At 43.7% G+C, this 19,902-nt stretch overlaps 1 protein-coding gene and 2 non-coding genes across 4 annotated transcripts; all 3 read left to right on the top strand.

Moving 5' to 3' along the window:
* The first annotated feature begins 1,924 nt into the window (after positions 1 to 1,924).
* On the top strand, positions 1,925 to 12,566 carry LOC129839309 (eukaryotic initiation factor 4A-III). 2 transcript variants are annotated; one of them, XM_055906632.1, is made up of 12 exons: positions 1,925 to 2,215; positions 2,788 to 2,860; positions 5,364 to 5,430; positions 5,726 to 5,788; positions 6,212 to 6,344; positions 7,268 to 7,348; positions 7,675 to 7,816; positions 8,689 to 8,827; positions 9,450 to 9,565; positions 10,347 to 10,454; positions 11,523 to 11,650; positions 12,341 to 12,566. In XM_055906632.1, exons 1-12 carry the CDS (start codon positions 2,062 to 2,064, stop codon positions 12,355 to 12,357), a joined length of 1,221 nt encoding a protein of 406 aa, XP_055762607.1. In that variant the 5' UTR covers positions 1,925 to 2,061; the 3' UTR covers positions 12,358 to 12,566. The 2 variants fall into 2 exon arrangements, with proteins under 2 accessions (XP_055762607.1, XP_055762608.1); XM_055906633.1 differs by lacking the exons at positions 1,925 to 2,215; positions 2,788 to 2,860 and adding an exon at positions 3,265 to 3,350.
* LOC129840043 (small nucleolar RNA SNORA54) lies at positions 6,875 to 7,008 on the top strand. Its single transcript, XR_008757161.1, has one exon. It is a non-coding gene; the product is annotated as a small nucleolar RNA SNORA54 (small nucleolar RNA).
* On the top strand, positions 8,316 to 8,449 carry LOC129840042 (small nucleolar RNA SNORA54). Its single transcript, XR_008757160.1, has one exon. It is a non-coding gene; the product is annotated as a small nucleolar RNA SNORA54 (small nucleolar RNA).
* Positions 12,567 to 19,902: the final 7,336 nt, after the last annotated feature.

Genomic DNA, 19,902 nt, shown 5'->3' with positions numbered 1-19,902 from the left:
GCCATTGACTGTCATTAATAAAGTTAGACTATAAGATCTTAGCGGAAATAATCATGAACAGACTAAATGGGGTTCTTGATACCATAAAAGAAAAAGAGCAAACATTTGCCATCAAAGGGAGTTTCATGTGGGACAACATCTGTACGCTGAAAGATATTACTACATCCACATCTGAATTTGATTTCTACATTTTGTGTTTTGTTTAGAAAAAGCGTTTAATTATGGTTTACGTGAATATTGATGGTCTGTATTGAAATGTTATGGGTTCCCAAGTCCATTAATTGACATGATTAAGTTACTGTATGCCGATCTACTGTCCAAGTTAATGTAAATGGTTTCCTGACCAAAATCTTTTGAAATTGAAAGGGGGGTGAAGCAGGGTTGCCCACTTAGCACAGCCTTGTATGTAATAGCTATTAGCCCTCTCCTAAAGCAAATGAAAGAAGATCCAAATATTCAAGGTACTATCACCAGCTCTAGACAGCATGTTGTCGCACTTGCTTATGCCGATGATGTCGTAATCAGAGTTGAATAGATTAAACAATCATTTTTTTTAAAATTAAACAATCATTTTTATTTATACAAAGAAGTCGCTCGAGCTAAATTGAACCAAGATAAAATGGAGGGTGTTTGGATTGGAACTCCAATACACATACAAGTAAGGGATGAAATTAGAATTTGGGGTGTATAAATATGTAACTAAAGCGCATATCGGATGGTCTGCTTTGACCATAACAGTCATACCAAGCATAGGGTTGCTATAAGATTGAAATTTGAAATATAGCCGTGAAAAAACTATGAAATAGCTCCCCAGTACCATCTGATGTTTAATGTATTACATGAATGGTGATGACAGACCTTCCGAAAATTTTAACCATGTTTAATGCGATTTTTTCAAACCTGCTCCATGTTTTCAATCTATTCCATTTCAAATTTGGCTCCCAGTGTGGCTTTACTTCCGGGCTATTATGATACATCTGACAGTTCCTTCTCTGTATTGCTACGTTCCTGTGCTTGTCAGAACTAGGAAACTCTGAATTTTCCGATTTGCTAACTGGTAGTAGATATACACACGCTGTGTTCAACCAGTAAGCAAGTCAGAAATGTTCTGAGTTTTCTATTCCCTACTAGTACGTGAACGCGGCATATATTCCTATTTAATTTATTTTATATATATTCCTAGTTAGCAACCAGGAAATGGCGGAGCGATTTCTGTAGTGCACCCACAGATAGAACAATGAGACATATATTTCAATGAGACAGATATTTAATGGTTGTATAAATGTGAAGCATCCGGTTGACGTTTCCACTTACTACCAAATATGGTAGTGAGAGGACGCCCACTGGCGGGAAGTGGGAGATGTATTTTGGCCGATATTCTGCAAATTTTCTCATCGATGAAACATTTCATCTTAATACAGTTTTATGTTCGCAAACTAGAATATGTTATGAACAGAATGGACTAAGTTTTGTAGACTTTATCCTGAATAACAAAGTCGCGCTGTTTAGAATTAGTTATTGGGGCTCCCGAGTGGCAAAGCGGTTTTAAGACACTGCATCTCTGCGCTGGAGGTGTCACTACAGACACCTGGGTTCGAATCCAGGCTGTATCACAACAGGCCGCGATTGGAAGTCCCATAGGGCGGTGCACAATTGGCCCAGCGTCGTCCGGTGTAGGCCGTCATTTTAAATAATAATTTGTTCTTAACTGACTTGCTTCGTCACAGAGTAGGCCTTCCGTAGCGGAAATATGCAGATAATTGAACGCGCCAATAGGATATCACTTGCTTGGCTCTGCCCACCTCCTTGTTTGTTCCCACTATGACTCATTGTTTCCATTGAAAACAACAAGCTGTGATCTATCTTGGTTTATCTTTGGTACACCTTTAATCGGATCTCTATGATGACGACACAAAATACGTAATGCAAATTCTCGTCTCTTGCTTTCGGCGTCACTAGAGCGACACATGCGGCGGTCTTTTTTTCTACTTACAGCAGCACAACTCGAGTTGGTGAAGTTGTCGATTTCATTCGTATTTTGTGAATACGCTCACAAAAGCCATGGAAGTAGCCACTGTACCGCGCACGAGGCGTCTATTGAAGGAGGAAGACATGACCAAGATCGAGTTTGAGACCAGCGAGGAGGTCGATGTTACTCCTACTTTCGACACGATGGGCCTACGAGAGGATCTCCTCCGTGGGATATACGCATACGGTAGGTCCGGGGGTTTGTTTCGGACAGTGGGCCCATATAGGCATCTATCGTTACCCAAGTTAGTTATTTGAACACATTTTCTGTACTTCATGATTCAGTTGCACACTCAGAACCAACACATACTGCGAGTGTTGGATGAAAAAAGCCAGAATGTTGTATTTATTTTTCATTAGTTAGCGTTAGCCAACTAACGTTACCTAGTTAATAATTCGTTTCATTGAACCTAGCTAACTCGGTACCTAGCTAATGTTAGCTAACTAGCATGTCCCACCCCCTTAAGTATTTAGTACATGTTGCGTTTTCCTCACTTGTTGATTAATATTTGTGTGTGAGCATTTTGCTCTGCTTGTGCCGCCATTTGTTCTAGCCAGTGATAATAACATTTGACACGAACAGTCTGCACAACTGGAAAAGTATTCAGTACTACAAGGAAAAAATATTCGGTACTACCAGCTATATTTTCCAGTTGCTCAAAGGTTTACATGAATAGTATGTAATGTTCATTGAACTATTTCACTGGAAAGAGTATCATGGGACTACATAATTAACCACCTTTTATTTCTTATTCTCAGGATTCGAGAAGCCTTCCGCAATCCAACAAAGAGCAATTAAACAGATCATCAAGGGTAGAGATGTCATTGCACAGTAAGTAACGTTAATGACTGTTTACGCTGGAGAAACACAATGTCCAGAGCTACACAATATAGTTTAATGTCTGGAACTTTGGCTATTCACCAGGGGTGTATTCATTAGTTGGATTCTGTTTTAAAATGTTTTGTCTTTAGCAATGGAAACCGTTTGCTTTAGGAATCAAATAGGGGGGGGGGGGGGGGGCATGGGCTACCTGAATTAGTCCAGTAGAAACAAACATTTTACATTTGGAGTAGGGATACACAATATATTGGTGAACCTATCGGAATCTGCCGATATTAGCTAAATATGCCAACAACGGTATCGGCCCGATGTGTAGTTTAACGGCGATGTTTAAAAATCGATGTCAAAGCTGAGCTATAATAACGTAGATACATGATGTAATGACGCCACGTAAAATGTTGCGCTACACTAACACAGCATTCCTAACCTAGCCCACAATGTCTGCTGAGTGGATCGAGCCGTCGAGCAGTCATTTGAAAAAGTAAGAATTTCAGCGAGACGATTCAAAGGCGAAATCCATTAACGCCAAGATAATTGAATTCATTGCCTTTCGCAATCAACCGTTCTCTTGTCGTGGGTGATGTTGGCTTTCGCGACTGGTCGAGCACGGGTACACACTGTTACCAAGTGCGCTATTGTTCAGCTGTTGCCCAACGGAGTTACACAGTAATAGTGTAACTGCTATTAGCTTCACGACATACTATGGAATGCCGTTTCGGTCTTTGCGTATCAAATAACATAATTTGACAATCGCACTATTTAATACGTTACATAAGCTTTTAATTTGACATGTCAAATAACAGTTCTATTATAGAATGTTGTGTGTTCTGAATTTGCACATGCAAGCTTCACACAGCTGTGAAGAGTTTACGCAAATATTAGCATTGTAGCTCTTATCGTGTGACTGAAGTCACCTCCCCAGTCAGCCTATTGTGTGTATTGACATTAATATTGCACTGTACAGCTTTACCTACGGATTGGGGGTCAATGAAATGGGCTAACGGTCTACCCAATACCTAAGATATTTTTGCCAACGTTCTCCTCAGTTATCAGACTCCAAAGCATCATGGCAGTGTTGTTTTTCCTCGGGAATAGTGCTCAATGCACATAAGTAGACAATAATAAACGTGGCTCAATTAATTTGTTTCAGAGTCCCGCAATAAGCTATGATGCTAATGTTCTCTGGGTGTCACTGAGTAGATGCTTATGTTCTCTGAGTGTCATTGATCCACAATCCATAGGTAAGGCTGTACAGTGAAATAAGTATGGCCCCAATGCAATTCTAAAGTATAATACATCCAGTGTGATTTCAACAGATTTGTCAAATGATTGTATTTTGTTGATTTTATATAACATTCCAACCTCGTTCAGCATGATCTATTCAATTATGGCATAATTCTACTATTTGTATGCATTTGCATCCCTGTCAATGACATAGCCTTCAAAATAAAAGTAACTGCAAAGTCCACCATTGTGGCTAATCCTTATTGTGGCTAGCTTCACATAGATGGGTCAGACCACCATTAATCAAATAAGACCTGTCTTATACATCAGGGTTATTTTAGATGATGACACCTAGCTAGCTGGCTATATAGCTAACTATAGCTACTGAAACATAGTCATTTTGCAATGTTTTTGAGGAAGAACATTGTTTGCATCCATGAGCTAGCTAGGTTCTTTTTTAATGACCAGCATTGTAGGTGCCTGAGACAACTTTACCAACATCATAGCATACGTATCGATGAATCGTTGTGACATATGAAATACGAGTGATAGTGTAATAACTACGTAAAAAATGTATGAACGTGTTAAATGATGTGACGTGCAGTCATTCAGGTCCGGATTGGTCAACAAGCGTATTTGACACGTATCTTTTTTGACACGCAAAGACCCAAACGGTGTTCCATAGAAATCCTGGTTGAGAATAAAACGACTAAACAAATGAACAACGGAACAGCACAGCAAGTAAGTGAAAGAAAACGGTTTTGATTATGTTTTGCTGATAATGGGGGCATACGTTAATGCCAACAAAATAACTTTTTGGTCAGTGTGTGTGTGTGTAACCTTTAATTAACTAGGCAAGTCAGTTAAGAATATATTCTTATTTACAATGACGGCCTACCCCAGACGACACTGGGCTAATTGTGCGCTGCCCTATGGGACTCCCAATCACGACCGGATGTGATACCGCCTCGATTCGAACCAGGGACTGTAGTGATGCCTCTTGCACTGAGATGCAGTGCCTTAGACCGCTGTGCGTGTGTTAACTATTTAACTGTACTAGAATGCTTAAAAGCCCGTTAAATATCAGGTATTGGGGTTTTTTGCCACGGGAAAATATCGACAACGGCCAAAAATGTCATGCCGGTGCATCACTAATTTGGAGTAAACAGTTTCCAACCTAATGAATATAAATACTCCCCAGGGCCCTTGTTCGAATGTTTGTTTATCGTGGCTGTTGAATCTTTCTCTGTTCTTCAACACCTTTCTTTAGGTCTCAGTCAGGAACAGGAAAGACTGCCACGTTTTGCGTATCAGTGCTGCAGTGTCTTGACATTCAGGTATTTGAGTAAGGTTGTGTGCAGACTAGCGTCTCAGATTAGGAGTGCTGATCTAGTATCGGTTTTTCCTTTTAGATCATAATTAATCATTTTATATGAACATGTGGGATGACATCCTCGATCAGCACTCTTACTTTGAGAGGCTACATGAATACAAGCCCTGTTGTAGGTACCGTTATCATCACATATCAGTTTTGGATCATCCAACATTTTGTGAAATTTTCTCGCACTCTGAATATGTGGAGTTTGGACAACGTGAGGAACGTGATTTTTGTTGTTGTTGGTTTTGTTACAGGTGCGTGAAACCCAGGCACTGATCCTGGCTCCTACCAGAGAGTTGGCTGGACAGATACAGAAGGTATGTGACTGAATATCAATTGTCTTCTGATGGACTGGGGAAAAACTGCTTTGGGAGATAAGGGTTGTTCGTGTTCAGTAGGGCACACAGTAGTAAAATGTTTCACAACAAAGTGTTGCTATTGGGCAGGTCCTGTTAATTCAACAGAACGCTGTGCAACGGAAAATGGGAACAAGTGTTTATTTGATTGTACCTTTCTGTTTCAAAACATTTTGTCCTGTTCTATGCTGACTGAACAAGCCCAGATCAGAACATTGGCAAAGGTTTGAATTGGTGAAAGCCTTGACTGGAGGGAGTTTCCACCATTGTTTAAATCCGTGACGGGGAGTGTGCAAGTGCACACTCCAGTAGAAGAGTAGACAATTTGGATGCAATCATTGTCTCCTATTATTCAGATGTTAAAATCCCTTCACCTCCCTCTAGGTGCTCCTGGCCCTAGGTGACTACATGAACGTCCAGTGTCATTCCTGCATCGGAGGGACAAACGTGGGTGAGGACATCCGCAAACTGGACTATGGCCAGCACGTGGTAGCAGGGACCCCTGGGAGAGTGTTTGGTGAGTTCCCTGGACCCTAACCTTCTACTATCCAGAGGTATGAACGTCTGTGTCTGCCCAGCTGAATTTCGCTGTTTCACGGGGATTCGTTTTTGAAACCTTCCGGTTACTAGTCCAACGCTCTAACCACCTGCCTTACATTGCGCTCCACGAGGAGCCTGCGTGGCAGGCTGACTACCTGTTACGCGAGGGCAGCAAGAAGCCAAGGAAAGTTGATAGCTAGCATTAAACTTATCTTATAAAAAACAATCATTCTTAACATAATCACTAGTTAACTACACATGGTTGATGATATTACTAGTATATCTAGCGTGTCCTGCGTTGCATATAATTGATGCGGTGCCTGTTAATTTATCATTGAATCACAGCCTACTTCGCCAAACGGGTGATTTAACATTTACATTTAAGTCATTTAGCAGACGCTCTTATCCAGAGCGACTTACAAATTGGAAAGTTCATACATATTCATACCTTTTATTTAATGAGGCAACTCGGCATACTTAGGACAACGGTAAAGAAAATCATCATTTTTGCACTGTTCGTAACCTGGCTCAGTCCTCAGTGTGAGCTGTGGGTTCCATTCCAGTGCCACAGTAAAACCCAGAGAGTGGCGGGGGTCCAGTACGTCTTGTACCGTTGCTCTGTTCACTCTCTGGGAACATGACCCCTCCCATGTAACACAGACAGGGGAAAGAAGGATAGTAAATCAATGACTTTTGGTCCCACTCCAGCCATCAATCACATTTTTCACATGATTTACCTGAGACCAGAACATTTCAAAGGAAGGTCACTAAGAAAATATGCACGAGTAGACATGAATTGGGCTCCCTGTAGTCACCACACGGGTTGCGTCTTCAAAGTCAGAGTATGAATTGAGAAGAGTCCCCTCCACAATGCAGGCACTGCTCTCTCTGTTCTTTCAGATATGATCCGCAGGAGGAGTTTGAGGACGCGTGCCATCAAGATGCTGGTGCTGGACGAAGCAGACGAAATGCTCAACAAGGGTAAGCCAGACACGCTGTTGTGCATTACAAAGGTGAAACGGAAAGACATCTTCCAGTTGTGTGTTTCTGGTCTCCTGTTGCCCAACAAACAACCAGAACAAGAGGTCACGTGGTAAAGCGGGATACGTTTCAGTGCCGCTTTGTCGTTCCCCCTGCACATAACTAGTTTGCTACTATCCCTGTCTGCAACCCACGGCAGGCAGGGACGCTTGGTCTCAGACACTTTTGCACGGGAAAGTCGTTTTGACGGTCTGCGCGGCTTTTCCCAGGACGTGTGGTGTAATATGAAGGGGAAACTGAATATCTTTCCCTTACCCGTCCGGCAGGTTTCAAAGAGCAGATCTACGACGTGTACCGGTACCTGCCCCCCGCCACCCAGGTGTGTCTGATCAGCGCCACGCTGCCCCACGAGATCCTGGAGATGACCAACAAGTTCATGACCGACCCCATCCGCATCCTGGTCAAACGGTGAGTCGAGCGTTACTCGGATGTATATTAGGAAGTATCCCCCTGGTTTCTAGCCTAGCGGAACCAACCTGGTCGCTGTGTTAAGACTCGTTCAAGTTGTGAACTCTAGGGGGCAGCATTGTGTAATGTATACAAGGGGGGAATTATATCAGCCGGGTCCTAAATCGCTCCCTACCCCATGGCCCTAACCCTTTGTTTCTGCAGGTCTGTAAGGTGGAAGCAATATAGTGGATGCTCCACCACTGAACTGCGTATACGTATCCAGACCCTATACATCTGCAATCATCCAGGAGTTAGTGGCGAGGGGTTGAGAGTGATTTGGGACCGGTTTAGTCTGAATACAAACCTCATATAGTCATCAGCGAATCAGCCATGCTTAAATCGAAAAAGTCCCCCACCATTCCTGTGTGACCTTTCAGAGGAGAAAAGCGAAATGCTCCGTCTTATCTATACCAGTATTTCTGACTATTATATAGCCGAGTCAAGGAAATCTTCCCTTTGGCACTGTTCGTAACCTGGCTCAGTCCTCAGTGTGAGCTGTGGGTTCCATTCCAGTGCCACAGTAAAGCCCAGAGAGTGGCGGGGGTCCGGTACGTCTTGTACCGTTTCTCTGTTCGCTCTCTGGGAACATGAAACAAAACCCCGTCATGGCAAACTACATGCGGCTCAACTTCAATTGCGATGTATTTTTGTTGAAGGTATGGTCTTTTTGGGGCCTTTGCGCCCTGCCTAGAAAAGATTATATGGAAAGGACGGAGTTAACTGGAATAGGAAGACCTGCACTCACCGGGAAGAGTATTCAGATGGGTTCCTTTAGCAGCAGAAGTGGTCCAATACTGAGTTAACCCCTCTCTTCCTTTTCCCTATCCCAGTGATGAGTTGACTCTAGAGGGCATCAAGCAGTTCTTCGTGGCAGTAGAGAGGGAGGAGTGGAAGTTTGACACCCTGTGTGACCTGTACGACACCCTCACCATCACGCAGGCGGTCATCTTCTGCAACACCAAGCGGAAGGTCTGTACACAACTAAAACAAAGTGACATTTATTGCGAGGTTGCCCCTAACACTGATCTTCGGTCAGTTTAGCGTTTTCCACCAATAATAGTTCAAGTTGGGATTAAGGGAGGGGAAGCTGATCCTAGATCTGTGCCTAGGAGAAACTTCACTGGGGCTACTTGGGTTGTTGGCAGCTGTTGACAGTTATTGTATGTTTTTCCTCCTCGTCAGTATTGTCTCCCTTAGCCTATATGTACTGGTAAACATGCCAACATGCTTTGCCATCGTTAGTTTGACAAATGAATGCCAGTGTTTCCTCAACCTCTCACTGAACACACCGCTGAATGTCATGATAATCTTTGTTTGCACTGTTCCTAACCTGGCTCCGTCCTCAGTGTGAGCTGTGGGTTCCATTGCAGTGCCACGCTAAAGCCCAAAGAGTGGCGGGGATCCAGTACGCCTTGTACCGTTGCTCTGTTCACTCTCTAGGAACCTAAAGCCCCGTCAGAGCGTGCGTCCTAAATGGCGCCCTATTCCCTACATTGTGTGTTTTCAGGGAGCATGTTTGGCACGATCCCTGAAATGCGTCGTCATACGTTTGGGCCTGAGCCTCTCTTTGTCCTCGCTCTGCTTGCGATAGGTTGACTGGCTGACTGAGAAGATGAGGGAGGCCAACTTCACCGTTTCCTCCATGCACGGAGACATGCCCCAGAAGGAGAGGGAGTCCATCATGAAAGAGTTCCGGTCCGGCGCCAGGTAATGATGAAATATTCTGTTTTTAGCATCCCAATCAATCTCTGAAGGCTATTCAATGAGTTAATTTATTTTTTGGGTGTGTGACCACTGGGTCAATATTTGTCAATAGTGAATGTGCTCTCGTGTCAGTAGTTACTTTGTCATATTTCTACGAGAAAGTTGAAGCTGGTCTTACACTTAACTTTTTTAATTCATTTTTTATTCTCAGTGTGCAGTCACCAATAATTTGCACATCTGAGTCGTGTATATCTGAGTCGTTTGATGGCCAGAGACGTTATCTTAGCTTAGTTGGTCGAACAGTCTCTTAGCAGGAAGAACATTTAGATCCTAATATATGACAATGTACTGTATCGTCTGGATTCTTTCTGGTCCACCCGATAGAGAATGTTGTCTTTTCATATACAACACCGGACAGTTTCCCACACTAGATAAAGCGTACTAGTGGACTGAACACTTAAATGGGCATTCTTCATTGCACTGTTCGTAACCTGGCTCAGTCCTTAGTGAGAGCTCTGTGTTCCATTCCTGTGCCACAGTAAAACCCAGAGAGTGGCAGTGGTCCAGTACGTCTTGTACCGTTTCTCTGTTCACTCCCTGGGAACATGTCTACGCGTTGTTCTTTAAATTCTCCCAGGGGTGGACTTGGGTCGTGCTAATTGGTGCACACCGTAGCAAAAACATTTTCCAAAGTTCAGATAGTCCCTCCCCGTTTTGAGGCCGTTTAGTTCCAAGTGAAAACGACCTTGGTTTGGCCTAACGTGGATCTCCTCTCCCCCTGTAGCCGAGTGCTTATCTCCACTGATGTGTGGGCCCGAGGTCTGGACGTGCCCCAGGTGTCCCTCATCATCAACTACGACCTGCCCAACAACAGAGAGCTGTACATCCACAGGTACGTCTGGCTGCCCGGCTCGGAGAACTACTATAGAAACTAAGCGATATTGAGGTATGCAATGTGGCTATTCGAACAACGGTGAAGTCGGGAAAATCGCCTGGCTCAGTCCTCGGTTTGAGCTGTGGGTTCCATTCCTGTGCCACAGTAAAACCCAGAGAGTGGCAGAGGGTACGTTTGGTACCTTTTTTCTCTGTTCAGTCTCTCAGGACACTAAAAGCCTATTTTTATGGTCAATCCGACATCTGTAGTGGCCGTACAGCATTTACAGCGACGCGGACTCCGCAGAAGTCAGAGCATTTATACTTGCTCTTTGGGGAGCTGTCATACGCATCCAATAAATTGGTTTGCACCGCACCACTTGTAGTGATTCAAAGCTAATCGCTATAGCCATCCAGCTAATTGTGAGCGACTGGCTAAACGAAAAGACCTTACCTCTTCGGATGTTGGTATCTGTTTCCCGGTGATTGACATAGGAGCTCAGCCAAGATAGCATTAAAAAGGCTGTACCGTTTTCCCACCTGAATCTCCCCGTTGCCCCCAGCAAAATGTGCCTACATTTTAGGCTGTTAATGTATGTTTCACACTGTTACGGTAAAAATAAGTCTAATGCTTGTTTGAATGTCAACCCCAATACGTTCGTGTCATCAATCAACTGCGTTACAGTTAAAAATGACTGGCTATCACCACCGATTTCTGTATGCTAGCTATGCTACCAGATTATACAAACGGGAGTTAGCATTTAGCAGTCACTTGCTCTAAACTTGGAAAAATGTCTAAATGTTATGCAGCGAAAATAGCAAAATAAATCCAAATTGGATTTTAGTAACCACATTCTGGTCCTGTTACAGTACATCAATCATGACGGTTTTGACAGATCCACTTAGATCAAATTTGTTGAATGTAGGCCAATCCAGTGCCCTTCGCTCCCCCATTGTCTGCATTCATTCCATTGATCTCTTTACCACATCTCTCCTCATTACGACCCTGATCTCTTTCCAGGAGCTTCGGCTCGTCAGGGCAACGATTTACTGGTGTTTTTTGTCCCTCAACCTCCTCTCCTCATAGGATTGGCCGATCGGGCCGTTACGGCCGCAAGGGTGTGGCCATCAACTTTGTGAAGAACGACGACATCCGTATCCTCCGTGACATTGAGCAGTACTATTCCACACAGATCGATGAAATGCCAATGAACGGTAAATTCCCGTCTGAGTATTTAATTGACAACGTTGATGTGTTTTAGTATTGCTGTTTTGGTTCAAGCAACTAAATGTAAGTGTTCAGTTTTGTTTCAACCATATAGTGGGTGTACAGATTTAGGGCCGTATAGACCTGGGGTTCTTTTTACAAAAATGGGCATTGACATTAGATGGCTGGGGCCTCCCGGGTGGCGCAGTGGTCTAGGGCACTGCATCGCAGTGCTAGCTGCGCCACCAGAGTATCTGGGTTCGCGCCCAGGCTCTGTCGCAGCCGGCCGCGACCGGGAGGTCCGTGGGGCGACGCACAATTGGGCTAGCGTCGTCCGGGTTAGGGAGGGTTTGGCCGGTAGGGATATCCTTGTCTCATCGCGCTCCAGCGACTCCTGTGGCGGGCCGGGCGCAGTGCGCGTTAACCAAGGGGGCCAGGTGCGCAGTGTTTCCTCCGACACATTGGTGCGGCTGGCTTCCGGGTTGGAGGCGCGCTGTGTTAAGAAGCAGTGCGGTTGGGTTGTGCTTTGGAGGACGCATGGCTTTCGACCTTCGTCTCTCCCGAGCCCGTACGGGAGTTGTAGCGTAGAGACAAGATCGTAATTACTAGCGATTGGATACCACGAAAATTGGGGAGAAAGGGAAAGAAAAAAAATGACATTAGATGGCTGTCATTAACATGACATTTGTTCCCCTCAGTGGCTGACCTGATCTAAGGCGCTGGTGACGGAAGTGGAGAGACTGCTTTGATTACACTTTGGACCCCTTTTTATTTACTGTTAGAATTCTCGTCTCATTTGTTTTGTTTTTAATAATAGCTTTAATTCAGCCTTTGAATTTGTGATGACTATTGTATTCTAAGGGAAATGCCTACTGCAACCATCCGTTGTTTTGTAAATAAAGAACATTTTGTTTCCCATCTGAATGCAGGTTCATTTTCTTTTCCCTGTTTTTAAAGGGGCAATCTGGGATTTTGGAAAAACAACGAAATGGGTACCCCAACCATTTTTGTTTTGATAAACAGCAAAGGGATTGGGCTGGGAAAATGTAACCACTCTCAAATTCATAGAAAGGGCTATGGTTGCAAGGACTGACCATCCATCCTTGAGATCAAAAGTGTAGTTTTAACCATGTTATGAGGCTATAGTATTTGTTTACAATTACATTCTGTGTGATGTGGGAGATGAATGAACTAAGATCATGAGATAGAAGTTAGTTCTATTACTTTACAATCACATCTTCTGTTAGACTTCTATAGGCCTCCAGGTGCACCTGTCAGTCTTGTGCCAGGATTCAGTCTCCAATGTGTGTTTATAGTGCTTTTGGACAGCCAACCAAGGTGTCATTTTAAATGGAATTTCCCAGGTGTTTGCAGTGATTCCATTCTTGGATACCTGCTAATTATGGCCCATGCGTTAATTACCTTTTAAAAGACACTTTGTCTACTGCCTAGTGCGCTGCTCTATAAAGTGCCTTGGATTGAAATACGGCCTAGTAGGACTAGGACTAGTAACGGCTATGCTCGTGTCTCGGGGCCACCATTTTGATTCTGTTAGTCACTCTCCCTCAGATATACTAGTCGAGGTAAAATGTGTAGAATTGCAGGAAATTAGCTGCAAAAACTTTCTGCTATCGGATCCCTCTGTATGTATTCTAGTTTTTCATTCCGGTGCAGAGTTCGTGTAGTGGCTAATTGTATAGCTAATAGGCTGTGTTTGTAGACCGACTGAAGTGGATAAAACCACAGCAGTCAATGTGATAATGACTGGGTTCTCTTTTTCTTCTCCAAACAGCATTTGAGTTTTTCAGTTGTATAAAAATGCAGTAAATGAGCTTCAGTTGGCTTAGTTTTTGTAAGTAATGTGGAGGCAGGAGGATGGGAAGAGCTCACTCCTGCCTATGGATGTCACATTCGTTTTACTGATAACATATTGTGTCTGAAACCTTTTTCAAAGTTGGATTTCCTAGCGGTAAGTGATGGAAGACCAACACCTTGGTTTGGGCAGTGGTGGGAAAAGTATAACATTTTCGTACTTGAGTAAAAGTAAAGAAACCTTAATAGAAAATGACAGGTAAAAGTCACCCAGTAAAATACTACTTGAGTCAAAGTATGTGGTTTTAAATATACTTAAGTATCAAAAGTGAAAACGGTTTCAGGTACAATATGCACTCTGTTCACAACGTTGACGTCAGCAAACTGCTCACCCACACGACGTACAATTAAAACCGGGATTCATCAGTGAAGAGCACACTTCTCCAGTGTGCCATTGGCCATCGAAGGTGAGCATTTGCCCACTAAAGCCGGTCACGATGTCAAACTGTTGTCAGGTCAAGACCCTATATAGCACGCAGATGAGATTCTCTGAGACGGTTTCTGACTGTGTGCAGAAATTGTTTGATTGTGCAAAACCAGTTTCATCAGCTATCCGACCCTGCAAGTGAAGAAGCCGGGGGAGGTCCTGGGCTGGTGTGGTTACGCGTGGTCCGCGGTTGTGAGGCCGGTTGAACGTACTGCCAAATTCAATGTGGATGCGGCTTATGGTAGAGAAATTAACATTCAATTATCTGGCAACAGCTCTGGTGGACATTGTTGTGTGACAACCCCATTTTAATGATCATGTTGTTTAATCAGCTCCTTGATATGCCAGACCTGTCAAGTGGGTGGATTATCTTATATTATTCTTATGGCTAAGAAGAAATGCTCACTAACAGGCATGTACATGTGTAAAGAAATACACTTTTTGTGCGCATAGAACATTTCTGGGATCTTTTAATTCAGCTCATGAAACATGGGACCAATACTTCACATGTTGCAATTATATTTTGTATGTACAGTGCATTCTGAAAATATTCAGACCCCTTGACTTTTTCCACATTTTGATACATTACAGATTTATTCTAAAATGGATGAAATTGTTTTTTTCCCCTCAACAATCTACACACAATAACCCATAATGACATGCAAAAACAGTTTTTTTGAAATTGTTGCAAATGTATTAAAAATAAAAAACTGATGTCACATTTACATAAGTATTCAAACCCTTTACTTAGTACTTTGTTGAAGCACCTTTGGCAGTGAATTACTCAATTCCTGTGTTGTAGCACCTTAGGCAGCTGAACAGTCCACCATGCTTCACCGTAAGGATGGTGCCAGGTTTCCTCCAGACGTGACGCTTAGCATTGAGGCCAAAGAGTTCAATCTTGGTTTCATCAGACCAGAGAATCTTGCTTCTCATGGACTGAGTCCTTTAGGTGCCATTTGGCAAACTCCAAGCGGGCTATCATGTGCCTTTTACTGAGGAGTGGCTTCTGTCTGACCACTCTACCATGAAGGACTGATTGGTGGCGTGCTGCAGAGATGGTTGTCCTGGAAGGTTCTCCCATCTTCACTAAGGAACTCTGGAGCTCTGTCAGTGACCATCGGGTTCTTAGTCACTTCCCTGACCAAGGCTCTTCTCCCCCGATTGCTCAGTTTGGCCGGGCGGCCAGCTCTAGTAAGAGTCTTGGTGGTTCCAAACCTCTTCCATTAAGAATGATGGAGGCCACTCTGTTCTTGGGGAACTTCAATGCTGCAGACATTTTTTGGTACCCTTCCCTAGATCTATGCCTCGACACAATCCTATCTCGGAGCTCTACGGACAATTCCTTCGGCCTCCTGGCTTAGTTTTTGCTCTGACATGCACTGTCAACTGTGGGACCTTATATAGACTGTGTGCCTTTCCAAATCATGTCCAATCAATTGAATTTACCACAGGTGGACTTAAATAAAGTTGTAGAAACATCTCAAAGATGATCAATGGAAACAGGATGCACCTGAGCTCAATTTAGAGTCTCATAGCAAAGGGTCTGAATACTTATGTAAATAAGGTATATGTTTTTTGTTTTGCATAAATTAGCAACATTTTCTAAGAACCTGTTTTCGCTTTGTCATTATAGGGTAGATTGTGTGTAGATTGATGAGTATTTTTTAAATCCATTCTAGAATAAGCCTGTAACGTAACTACATGTGGGAAAAGGGAAGGAGTCTGAATACTTTCTGAATGCACTGTAGGTTGTCGATAGAAATGGCTTACTATTCCTCACCAGGAGAGGGTGTAATCCCCTTGTGGGATAAAAAAGTACTTGACCTAGGCCAAGAAGGGTTGTGGAATCACTCATGTTCCAGACAGTCTTGAAGGTAGCTATTGAAGTGATACTTTTTTTAAGTTGAGCAGAGTTCAACTCCAATTCACCATTGACGTTAGAGGCGGCAGGTAGCCTAGCTGTTAAGTGAGTTGGGCCAGTAACAAAAATGGTCTCTGTTGAAGGCTGTGGATCTTCCAGAAGGACAACAGCCCCAAACAACCATCAAAAGCAACTTGGAATGGTTGAAGAAACACTGGACTGTTCTGGAGTGGCCACCGAAGAGTCCAGACCTGAATCGCATCCATAATCTATGGTGAGAGCTGAAAACAGCAGTTGGTGGAGGGCACCCCTCAAACATTGAAGAATTAGAGCAGTTTTCTGCTGAAGAGTGGGCCAAATTGGCAGTAGAAAGTTGCAGCAAGGTCATTTATGGCTACAAGAAACATTTGTTGGCAGTTATCTTGGCCAAAGACTGTGCAACCAAGTGCCAGGGTGACAATAATTTAGTCCATAGTATTTGTCTTTATTTTCTCAATTAAAATTCTAAACTTAAGTTTACAACAACAAAAATTCTGCAGTGTTGAAAATCCAATAACAAGGTGTGGAGAAAAGTTTTCTTTTTCAATTCAAATGTATTTATAAAGCCCTTTTTACATCAACAGGTGTCACAAAGTGCTTACACAGAAACCCAGCCTAAAACCCTAAACAGCAAGCAATACAGATGTAGAAGCACGGTGGCTAGGAAAAACTCCCTAGAAAGGCAGGAGCCTCGGAAGAAACCTAGAGAGGAACCAGGCTCTGAAGGGTGGCCAGTCCTCTTCTGGCTGTGCCGGGTGGAAGAGTACATGGCCATTAAGGCCAGACTGTTCTTCAAGATGTTCAAACGTTCATAGATGGCCAGCAGGGTCAAGTAATAATCACAGTGTTTGTAGAGGGTGACAGTAAGTTTGTTTTTTCATAGCTGATCATTCAGAGATTGAGAGGTCGAGAGAGAGAGACGAAACTGCAGGTCCGGGACATGGTAACACGCCCGATGAACAGGCCAGGGTTCCATAGCCGCAGGCAGAACAGTTGAAACTGGAGCTGCAGCTCAAACAGGTGGACTTTGGGCAGCCAGGAGTCATCAGGCCAGGTAGTCCTGAGGCATGGCCCTAAGGCTCAGGTCCTCCAGGAGGAGAGGGAGAATTACAGGGAGCATACTTCAATTCACACAGGCCACCAGAAAACACAGGATAATTACACCAGCTATAACAGACTGACCCTAGCCCCCCGGAACATAGACTATTGCAGCATAGATACTGGAGGCTGAGGTGGGTGGGTCGGGGGGCACTGTGGCCCTGTCCGACAATACCCCCGGACAGGACCAACCAGGCAGGATATAACCCCACACACCTTTCCAAAGCGCAGCCCCTACACCACCAGAGGGATATCAACAGACCACCCACAAAGATCTCCACCACACGAGCCCAAGGGTGTGCAAAACCGGACAGGAAGATTACGTCAGTGACTCGACCCCCTCAAGTGATGCACCGCTCCTAGGGACGGCATGGAAGAGCACTAGTAAGCCTGGGACTCAGACCCCGTGATAGAGGCAGAGAATCCCAGTGGAGAGAGGGGAGCCGGCCAAGCAGAGACAGCAAGGGTGGTTTGTCTATTCAGTGCCTTGCCGTTCACCTTCGCACCCCTGGGCCAGACGACACTCAATCATAGGAACTCCGGAAGAGATGAGTGTTCAGTAAAGGCTTGAAAGTTGAGACCGAGTCTGCGTCTCTCACATTAATCTCTCACATAAATAATGTTTACATATCTTGCATTAATCATCTCATATGCATATACTATATTCAATACTATTCTGCTGAATCTTAGTCTTTGCCACTCTGACGTTGCTCGTCCATATATTTATAAATTCTTAATCCCATTACTTTACTTAGATTTGTGAGTATTGGGTATATGTTATGAAATGGTTAGATATTACTTCTTAGATATTACTGCACTGTCGGAGCTAGAAACACAAGTATTTCGCTACACCCGCAATAACATCTGCTAAATACGTGTAAGTGACCAATAAAATTTGATTTGGATAGGCAGACCATTCCATACAAATGTTGCTCTATAGGAAAAAGTCCTGCTTCCAGCTGTTTGCTTAGAAATTCTAGGGACAATAAGAAGGCTGCATTTTGTTACTGTAGCGTACGTGTAGGTATGTATGGCAGGACCAAATCGACGAGATAGGGAGGAGTAAGTCCATGTAAAGCTTTGTAGGTTAACAGTAAAACCTTGAAATCAGCCCTAGCCTTAACAGGAAGCCAGTATAGAAAGGCTAGCACTGGACTAATATGATCAAATGTTGGGGTTCTAGTCAAGATACTAACTGACGTTTATTTAGTACTTTATCTGGGTAGTCAGAGAGTAGAGTATTGCAGTAGTCTAATCCAGAAGTGACATAATTTTTGGACAAAAAGTTTCTGATTTTACGAAGATGTAAAAAAGCTGCCCTTGAAATATTCTTATTTTCAAAAGTGAGATCAGGGTTCATAGTAACGCCAAGCTCATTCAGTTTTATTTGAGACGACTGTACAACCATCGATATTAATTGTCAGATCCAAAAGCAGATCTCTTTGTTTCTTGGGACCTAGAACTAGCATCTCTGTTTTGTCCGAGTTTAAAAGTAAAACAATTGCCGCCATCCACTTCCTTAAGTCCACTTCCAGGCTAGGCAATTTTTGGGCTTCACCATGTTTCATCGAAATGCACAGCTGTGTATTGTCCGCCTAGCAGTGGAAGTTGACATTGTGTTTCCAAATGACATCACCGAATGACATAACCTTGAGGGACACCGAAACCTACAATTGATTTGTCAGAGGACAACCCCTCCACAGAGACGAACCGATATCTAAACCAGGCAAGAACTTGTCCATGTAGACCAATTATGGTTTCCAATCTCCCCAAAATAATTTGGTGATCGATTATGTCAAAAGCGTCTAGGAGCACGAGGACAGATGCAGAGCCTTAGCCTGATGCCATTAAAAGGTAATTTACCACCTTCACGAGTGCAGTCTCAGTACTATGATCCGGTCTAAAACCAGACTGAAGCATTTCTTATACATTATTTGTCTTCAGGAAGGCAGCAAGTTGTCGTGCAACAGCTTTTAATTTTTTTTTGAGAGGAATGGAAGATTCAATATAGGCCGATTCGTTTTTTACATTTTCCGGGTCAAGGTTTGGCTTTTTCAAGAGAGGCTTTATTACTGCCACTTTTAGTGAGTTTGGTACACATCTGCGGGATAGGGATCTGTTTATTATGTTCAACATAGGAGGACCAAGCACAGGAAGTAGCTTTATCAATAGTTTAGTTGGAATAGGATCCAGTACGCAGCTGTAAGGTTTAGAGGCATTGTCTATTTTGGTGAATGTGTCAAGAGATGCAGCATTAAAAAAAACTTGAGTGTCTCCATTGGTCCTAGGTCCTGGTAATTCTGTGCAGACTCAGGACAACTGAGCTTTGGAGAAATACACAGATTCAAATAGGAGTCCGTAATTCGCTTTCTAATGATCGGTACTGTCTTTCCAAGCTAGCCGGAAGACTTCCAGTTTGGTGGAGCGCCATTTCCATTCCAATTTTCTGGAAGCTTGCTTCAGGGCTCTGGTATTTTCTGTATACCAGGGAGCTAATTTCTTGTGACAAACGTTTTATTTTATGTATTATTTTACCCAATTTAGTGGTATCCAAGTGGTAGTTACAGTCCTGTCCCATCGCTGCAACTTCCGTATGGACTCGGGAGAGGCGAAGGTCGAGAGCCGTGCGTCCTCTGAAACACAACCCAGCCAAGCCATACTGCTTCTTGACACAACACCCGCTTAACCCAGAAGCACCAATGTGTCGGAGGAAGCACTGTACACCTGGCGACAGTGTCTGCATGCATTGCGCTCGGCCCGCCACAGGAGTCGCTAGTGTGCAATGGAACAGGAATATCCCCTAACCTGGACGATGCTGAGCCAATTGTGCGCCGCCCATGGGTTTCCCGGTCGCGGCCGGCTGCGACAGAGCCTGGACTCGAACCAGGTTCTCTAGTGGCACAGCTAGAACTGCGCCACCCGGGAGGCCATTTTTTGTTTTTAGGTGGAGACTGCGTCGA

The sequence above is a fragment of the Salvelinus fontinalis genome, chromosome 40, assembly GCF_029448725.1.
Source record: "Salvelinus fontinalis isolate EN_2023a chromosome 40, ASM2944872v1, whole genome shotgun sequence".
Taxonomy (NCBI): domain Eukaryota; kingdom Metazoa; phylum Chordata; class Actinopteri; order Salmoniformes; family Salmonidae; genus Salvelinus; species Salvelinus fontinalis.
Note: the sequence above shows the minus strand (reverse complement) of the source record. Positions and strands in the feature narration are given on the sequence as shown.

What these genes read in the sequence shown, in the direction of transcription:
- LOC129839309 (XM_055906632.1), top strand. Translation starts at nt 2,062, where the DNA reads ATGGAAGTAGCCACTGTACCGCGCACGAGGCGTCTATTGAAGGAGGAA. An exon ending in TGCAGTGTCTTGACATTCAG is followed by an intron (nt 5,431 to 5,725) that starts GTATTTGAGTAA and finishes GTTTTGTTACAG; the next exon opens with GTGCGTGAAACCCAGGCACT. An exon ending in TGGCTGGACAGATACAGAAG is followed by an intron (nt 5,789 to 6,211) that starts GTATGTGACTGA and finishes ACCTCCCTCTAG; the next exon opens with GTGCTCCTGGCCCTAGGTGA.